Here is an 8,712-nt window from a genome sequence, read left to right as displayed (position 1 = left end):
CTGGTCAGAGAAGCAGCCAAGAAGCCCATGATCACTCTGAAGGAGCTGCAGAAATCCACAGCTCAGGTGGGAGAATCTGTGCACAGGACAACTATAAGTCGTACACTCCACAAATCTGGCCTTTTTGGAAGAGTGGCAAGAAGAAAGCCATTGTTGAAAGACAGGCATAAGAAGTCCCGTTTGCAGTTTGCCAGAAGCCATGTAGGGGACACAGCAAACATGTGGAAGAAGGTGCTTCGGTCAGATGAGACCAAAGTTGAACTTTTTGGCCTAAATGCAAAGCGCTATGTGTGGCGGAAAACTAACATTGCTCATCACCCTGCACACACCATCCCCACTGTGAAACATGGTGGTGGCAGCATCATGCTATGGGGATGCTTTTCTTCAGCAGGGACAGGGAAGCTGGTCAGAGTTGATGAGAAGATAGATGGAGCTAAATACAGGGCAATCCTGGAAGAAAACCTGTTGGAGGCTGCAAAAGACTTGAGACTGGGAAGGAGATTCACCTTCCAGCAAGACAATGACCCTAAACATACAGCCAGAGCTACAATGGAATGGTTTAGATCAAAGAATATTCATGTGTTAGAATGGCCCAGTCAAAGTCCAGGCCTAAATCCCATTGAGCATCTGTGGCAAGACTTGAAAATTGCTGTTCACAGATGCTCTCCATCCAATCTGGCTGAGCTTGAGCTATTTTGCAAAGAAGAATGGGCAAAAATTTCAGTGTCTAGATGTGCAAAGCTGTTAGAGACATACCACAAAAGACTTGCACATTTTTCAGATTTTTATTTGTTTAAAAATTTGAAGACCATTTATCATTTTCGTTTCACTTCACAATTATGTGCTACTCTGTGTTGGTCTATCACATAAAATCTCAATAAAAAACTTTTAATTTCGTGGTTGTAAGGTGGAAAAATGTGAAAAAGTTCAAGGGGTATGAATACTTTTTCAAGGCACTGTATTAAACTTTGTCTTGTCAACATTTTGGAAATTGTTTGTGTTCATTGAGATATTGTTTAAAATGTTACTTTTCAAAGGGGGCGTACTCATTTACGCTCAGCACTGTATTTTAGATATGCTTTTACATGGCATTAATATGAGCATGTGAATGTTGAAAAAAAAAAAAAACAATAAAGCCCTACCCATGGAGCCCTACTTGTTTTAGTGTGTGGCATATAGTACACTAAGTATTCTGATTATACAAAATTGGTTCATTTGCATTTATTTCCGTACTTACAATTCAGGGGTGTCAATAATTCTGACCAGGACTATATGCACTTCCAGCACTGCTACAGTTGCATAATGACGGCTAGTTGAGCAGGGGCTTTGATAAAACGTGAGGGGCGTGGCATCTCAGTCCGTACACACAGGGAATGGACAGTCCAACTCGCTTTACTGATTCGTTTAAGTGAATCAGATGAACATATTGATTCATTGCTAATAGAAAGACATTATGTAGGTTCCTTTGCAGCGTGAAACATATTGAAGCCTACAGTATTTTGATGGATTACTAATGAAAATAGCAGCCTAGCTCTGTACATTTAGAATGCAGCTATGTAGATAAAGTACATTGTGTTTGACAGGAAAGTAGGGGAAATATTTAACCATTACTGAGGCTTAGCTGTAAACTTAAGGTATGTAATAAACCGACCCAATTTCAATTTAAAAAACTTAGCGAAATTACTCCTCTAAAGCAGGGCTTTTCAAAGTGTGGGGTGCGCCTCCCCTAGGGAGCGCCAGAGTTCTTCGGGGGGGGCGCAACGTGAGGAAAAATAAACCAGAATAAGTTACTATTGTGGACATTTAGCGAACTTCAGCTAGCCTTTGCCAGAGACCAAATGGATCGATTTTTAGTACATAAAGCTGCAGTGAGTGAGGAGACAGAGTCTGGGCCAAGCAAAAAAAGAAGGAAGTATGACCACGATTATTTCAAGTTTGGATTTTCATGGACTGGATCTGAAGATGCTCCACTGCCACAGTGTGTTGTCTGCCAAGAGGTGCTAGCTAACGATGCTCTGAGATGTTTAAAATGTGTAAAACAAGATGTTTTTTTAAAAAAAAGCACAGATGTTTAAAATGTGTAAAAAAAAAAAGATGTTTTAAAAAAGCACAGATGTTTAAAATGTGTAAAAATATGTTTTAAAAAAGCACAGATGTTTAAAATGTGTAAAAAAAGATGTTTTTTTAAAAAAGCACAGATGTTTAAAGTGTAAAAAAGATGTTTTAAAAAAGCACAGATGTTTAAAATGTGTAAAAAAGATGTTTAAAAAAACCACAGATGTTTAAAATGTGTAAAAAAGAGATGTTTTCAAAAAAGCACAGATGTTTAAAATGTGTAAAAAAAGATGTTTTAAAAAAGCACAGATGTTTAAAATGTGTAAAAAAGAGATGTTTTCAAAAAAAGCACAGATGTTTAAAATGTGTAAAAAGAAAAGATGTTTTAAAAAAGCAGATGTTTAAAATGTGTAAAAAGAAAAGATGTTTTAAAAAAGCACAGATGTTTAAAGTGTAAAAAAGATGTTTTAAAAAAGCACAGATGTTTAAAATGTGTAAAAAAAGATGTTTTAAAAAAGCACAGATGTTTAAAATGTGTAAAAAAATGTTTTAAAAAAGCACAGACGTTTAAAATGTGTAAAAAATGTTTTTTTTAAAAAAGCACAGATGTTTAATGTGTAAAAAAGATGTTTTAAAAAAGCACAGATGTTTAATATGTGTAAAAAAGATGTTTTAAAAAAGCACAGATGTTTAAAATGTGTAAAAAAAAGTTTTTTTTAAAAAAGCACAGACGTTTAAAATGTGTAAAAAAGATGTTTTAAAAAAGCACAGATGTTTAAAATGTGTAAAAAAGATGTTTTAAAAAAGCACAGATGTTTAAAATGTGTAAAAATATGTTTTAAAAAAGCACAGATGTTTAAAATGTGTAAAAAAGATGTTTTAAAAAAGCACAGATGTTTAAAATGTGTAAAAATATGTTTTAAAAAAGCACAGATGTTTAAAATGTGTAAAAAGAAAAGATGTTTTAAAAAAGCACAGATGTTTAAAATGTGTAAAAAAGATGTTTTAAAAAAGCACAGATGTTTAAAATGTGTAAAAATATGTTTTAAAAAAGCTCAGATGTTTAAAATGTGTAAAAAGAAAAGATGTTTTAAAAAAGCACAGATGTTTAAAATGTGTAAAAAAGATGTTTTAAAAAAGCACAGATGTTTAAAATGTGTAAAAAAGATGTTTTAAAAAAGCACAGATGTTTAAAATGTGTAAAAAAATGTTTTTTTAAAAAAAGCACAGATGTTTAATATGTGTAAAAAAGATGTTTTAAAAAAGCACAGATGTTTAATATGTGTAAAAAAATGTTTTAAAAAAGCAGATGTTTAAAATGTGTAAAAAAAAAGATGTTTTAAAAAAGCACAGATGTTTAAAATGTGTAAAAAAAGTTTTTTTTTAAAAAAAGCACAGATGTTTAAAATGTGTAAAAAAGATGTTTTAAAAAAGCACAGATGTTTAAAATGTGTAAAAAAAGATGTTTTAAAAAAGCACAGATGTTTAAAATGTGTAAAAAAGATGTTTTAAAAAAGCACAGATGTTTAAAATGTGTAAAAAGATGTTTTTAAAAAGCACAGATGTTTAAAATGTGTAAAAAATATGTTTTAAAAAAGCACAGATGTTTAAAATGTGTAAAAAAGTTTTTTTAAAAAAGCACAGATGTTTAAAATGTGTAAAAAAAAAAAGATGTTTTAAAAAGCTCATATGTTTTAAATGTGTAAAAAAAAAAAGATGTTTTCAAAAAGCACAGATGTTTAAAATGTGTAAAAAAAAAAGGGTTTTTTAAAAAAGCACAGATGTTTAAAATGTGTAAAAGAAAAAAATAAAAATGTGTACAACAGCCATTTTTTAAAAATACGAATGGAACATTAAGGGAGGCGCTGTTGTTTATTTGCTCTCTGGGAGCTGACTCTCCCACACTTTGAAAACCCCTGCTCTAAAGTTTTTAAAAACGGAACAGAATCACTTTAACAAGTTAAAAAAAGAGTCGACTCTTTTTTTCGAATCATCCAGAGTATAGCCGGAGAATGGGCTGAGGGAACGGCGAGGGAGGAGGAACCGAAAGAGAGAAAAAAAAAAAGTTCAACTAAAAAATGGCTTCCTTGTCTTTGGAATCTCCTGAACAAACGGAGAATGGAAGCGCTGAGGAGTCCGGGCAAACAGAAGCCCGAGTCAAAGAGGAAACGGACTCGGAGGAAGTTTCTGAGCGGCTCTTGGAGACCTTCCCCAAGTCCGCGCTCGGCTTTTCCAGTGAGCAGGTCGCCTGCGTGTGTGAGGCTCTGCTGCAGGCGGGCAACGTGGATCGCCTGTGGAGCTTCCTGGCCACCATCCCTCCTTCGTCCGACGTGCTACGTGGCAACGAGACCCTGCTGAAGGCCCAGGCCCTGGTCGCTTTCCACCGCGAGGACTTTACAGAGCTGTACGCCATCTTAGAGAGCCGCGACTTCCACCCGAGCAACCACGGGTTCCTGCAGGACCTGTACCTGAGAGCGCGCTACAAGGAGGCGGAGAGGTCGCGGGGTCGCAGCCTGGGGGCCGTGGACAAGTACCGGCTGCGCAAAAAGTTCCCCCTTCCAAAGACCATCTGGGACGGAGAAGAGACGGTATACTGTTTCAAGGAAAAGTCGCGCAACGCCCTCAAAGAGTGTTACAAAGTGAACCGGTACCCGACTCCGGACGAGAAGAAAAATCTGGCCAAACTTACTGGACTTTCTTTAACCCAAGTAAGCAACTGGTTCAAGAATCGGCGACAGAGAGACCGAACTCCATCCGGTACCAACAGTAAAAGGTAACTTCAGAAACGTTGGACTTTGTTATTTCTTGTGTGTTTTGGAGCCAGCTGTCTTCCAGCTCTCCACACTTTTACTTAGCAAATCGGTGCTAGCATGATAAACAGCTGCGCGTGAGCTCTCTTTGGAGCTACATGCCACAATACAGAGCTGTAGATCAGTGACATCATTAGATGAGATGAATAAATAATGCTGTTTAAAATTATATTTCTGATCGAAGTAACGCGGCCTAGTCTTGGAATGGTGACATTTGCTTTTCATTTTATTCATCCCGAGTTGGAAAGAGAAGTCGGAAAAGTTGGTTTTGATTAGAGAGAGAGAGACGCCTGAAATCAAGTCTGACTGACTGCAAAAGCGTGTTGCTTTGTTGTGAAATGTGAGCTCTTTCAGCACCCAGAAGTGTCTCAAGTTTCCCGACATGCTGCATGGGGACGTCTCCCTGCGGTACGCGGCACAGGAATTTCAGGAAAACCCAATTTTTTTTTTTTCCTTTTCAAACCTCATTTTAAAGTGGACATGCTGTGTAAAACTGATTTTGAAATAAGACTAGGCCTTTCAAAGTGCACTATTAGCTTCCTAGTCTGTAATGCCCATAAAAAGTAAATAAATGGGCGGAGACAACAGGCGTGTGCATCTTAAATAGAATGTTTTTATGGTACCACCCCTTCATTAACATAAGACCGCCCCGACAGCAATTTGAATCAAGATGGAGTTATCCAGCAGCATATGGAATCAATTTTGTGCCAAAATGTTCACAATACTTTTGAAATATCAAACAAAAACGACAAATCAAAATACAAAAAAACAAAGTCAATTTTTTTTAGATTGGCAAACAAATTATTTGTGTAATCGTGCAAAATATCAGTCTATTACTCTTCAGAAACCTTTTATTTTTGTTCCGCGTCTTTTCTCAGTTTTGTTTGACGTAATTTATTTTGGTTGCGATTCCAGCTCTCTCATTTGCGCTCCCTGACTTTTTGCTTGCAGTTTTGGCACAAACTTCACGTGTGGGCGGGCTGTCCAGGAACGCATTCCCATTGGGTAACTTGTGTTTGACTGACAGCTACGCTCAGCGATTCCCCCGGAGGCTGTTGGGGCCATTTCCTACTCGGATTTTGGCGGACTGTTTGACGAGTGACCGATCCATTGACGGTAAACAAGGATCGAGTGGACTTCAGTGGCGACTATGATATTGAATTAATTAAACAAAGTGTAAGTACGGGACAAATGTGTTGTATGTGTTGCAGTAGTACACATTATACAGGTGTGTTTAACGTTAGCAAGACAGTTATTATATTGGGTAGTGGAGCTAAGTCTAACATTTGACTTGCCACGAAACACCTGCATAATGTGTACTACTGCAACACATACAACACATTTGTCCCGTACTTACACTTGGTTGAATTAATTCAATATCATAGTCGCCACTGAAGTCCACTCGATCCTTGTTTACCGTCAATGGATCGGTCACTCGTCAAACAGTCCGCCAGAATCCGAATAGGGAATGGCTGAGCGTAGCGGTCAGTCAAACACAAGTTACCCAATGGGAATGCATTCCTGGACAGCCAAACATTTGGCCAAAACTGCAAGCAAAAAGTCAGGGAGCGCAAACTAGAAAGCTGGAATCGCAACCAAAATAAATTACGCCAAACAAAACTGAGAAAGATGCGGAACAAAAATAAAAGGTTTCTGAAGAGTAATAGACTGATATTTTGCACGATTACACGAATAATTTGTTTGCCAGTCTAAAAAAAAAATTGACTTTAAAAAAATTTTTTTTGAATTTTGATTTATCGTTTTTGTTTGATATTTCAAAAGTATTGTATGAACATTTTGGCACAAAATTGATTCCATATGCTGCTGGATAACTCCATCTTGATTCAAATTGCTGTCGGGGCGGTCTTATGTTAATGAAGGGGTGGTACCATAAAACATTCTAAATTGACTGACAGCTACGCTCAGCCATTCCCTATTCGGATTCTGGCGGACTGTTTGACGAGTGACCGATCCATTGACGGTAAACAAGGATCGAGTGGACTTCAGTGGCGACTATGATATTGAATTAATTCAACAAAGTGTAAGTACGGGACAAATGTGTTGTATGTGTTGCAGTAGTACACATTATGCAGGTGTTTCGTGGCAAGTCAAATGTTAGACTTGGCTCCACGACCCAATATAATAGCTGTCTTGCTAATGTTAAACACACCTGCATAATGTGTACTACTGCAACACATACAACACATTTGTCCCGTACTTACACTTTGTTTAATTAATTCAATATCATAGTCGCCACTGAAGTCCACTCGATCCTTGTTTACCGTCAATGGATCGGTCACTCGTCAAACAGTCCACCAAAATCCGAGTAAGAAATGGCCCCAACAGCCTCCGGGGGAATGGCTGAGCGTAGCTGTCAGTCAAACACAAGTTACCCAATGGGAATGCGTTCCTGGACAGCCCACCCACACGTGAAGTTTGTGCCAGAACTGCAAGCAAAAAGTCAGGGAGCGCAAATGAGAGAGCTGGAATCGCAACCAAAATAAATTACGTCAAACAAAACTGAGAAAGACGCGGAACAAAAATAAAAGGTTTCTGAAGAGTAATAGACTGATATTTTGCACGATTACACAAATAATTTGTTTGCCAGTCTAAAAAAAATGTTTAGTTTAAAAAAAATTTTTTTTTTTTGAATTTTGATTTATCGTTTTTGTTTGATATTTCAAAAGTATTGTATGAACATTTTGGCACAAAATTGATTCCATAGCAGCACATCATACCTGTAAAGAACAAGTAGAGATGTCGGTGAGAGAACTTTTAAATGTGGTGTTGTAGGATGCACAAAGGAGAACCTGAGTCTGCGTTTTCTTCCAGAGAGCTCTCACTGGCCCTTGAAAATCTGGAGGAGAGGGTGTAAATCTCACTCAATATGAACAGCCTCTGTTACCCCTTTTCCACCAAATCAGTTCCGGGGCTGGTTCAACTTGCGAACCAGCTGAGAACCAGTTTGCTTTTCCATAGCTCGGGGTGCTAAGGGGAGCCACGTCATTACGTCACTGTATACGTCAGTTACATCGCTGCGTTTGCATAAACCTTGGTGCGAACATCGAAGCAACAACAACACGGAGAAGAAGAAGCAGCAACAACAATAATGGATGACTGCTGCTTTACTGCATTCATGATATCTCGTTGCTTATTTAAAAATGGCGCCCTCTCGCGGTCTTGCTATTGTTGTTGGTCTTAACAACTCCCCCCCCCGGCTGACGTAAGCAGTTCTTTCCTCTAGCCCAGCAAAGAGCTGGTGCTACCCTGGAACCGGTTTTTCTGGCCCAGAGACAGTTCTTTGTCAGTGGAAACAGAAAACCCGATTTCAGACTAAGCACTGGCCCCGAACCAGCCCTGGAACTGATTTGGTGGAATAGTCTTGGTTGTGGCACTGGTTTGGTGTCTGCGCTTTTGTTTTCCTCATCTGACTCGGATTCATACATGTAAAGCTGGTGCTCAAGCCATTGCTTGCCTCTCATACTCCTTTTTGACCAACAGGGAACAGGTTCAGTTCTTGTTCGTGCACCAAATTTTGAACCGTTCAGTGGTGGGTTTACCAAAAGCATCTTAACTAGGAGTGAGTGTTCATTGTGCTGCTCGCTCTACCATTTAACGATTATCTTTCTGCTACGGTGCGTTTGGGGAAACTCTGCACAGAGCATTTCAACCAAAAAATAAATTGGTTCGAAACCTGAAAAGTTGGTTCCCAGTTGGAACCAAAATATAGACCCTTTTCACTCACGTGACCTTCGTAAACGCGACCGCCATTTTGGACATGAAGAAATAACGGTTTATGGCACAGACCCTTTCGGTTCTCGCTCATCTAGCTGCTACAATGACTGCT

At 38.4% G+C, this 8,712-nt stretch overlaps 1 protein-coding gene across 1 annotated transcript in view; it reads left to right on the top strand.

The window, feature by feature from the left end:
- Positions 1-3,960: 3,960 nt before the first annotated feature.
- The window catches only part of six5 (SIX homeobox 5), a 30,348-nt gene continuing 25,596 nt past the window's right edge, over positions 3,961-8,712 (top strand). The window contains exon 1 of the mRNA XM_060923397.1: positions 3,961-4,828. Within this exon, the coding sequence (XP_060779380.1) occupies positions 4,134-4,828 (695 nt within the window). The 5' untranslated portion in view covers positions 3,961-4,133. The remainder of the gene's footprint in view (positions 4,829-8,712) is intronic.

The sequence above is a fragment of the Neoarius graeffei genome, chromosome 6, assembly GCF_027579695.1.
Source record: "Neoarius graeffei isolate fNeoGra1 chromosome 6, fNeoGra1.pri, whole genome shotgun sequence".
NCBI classification, from domain to species: Eukaryota; Metazoa; Chordata; class Actinopteri; order Siluriformes; family Ariidae; genus Neoarius; species Neoarius graeffei.
Note: the sequence above shows the minus strand (reverse complement) of the source record. Positions and strands in the feature narration are given on the sequence as shown.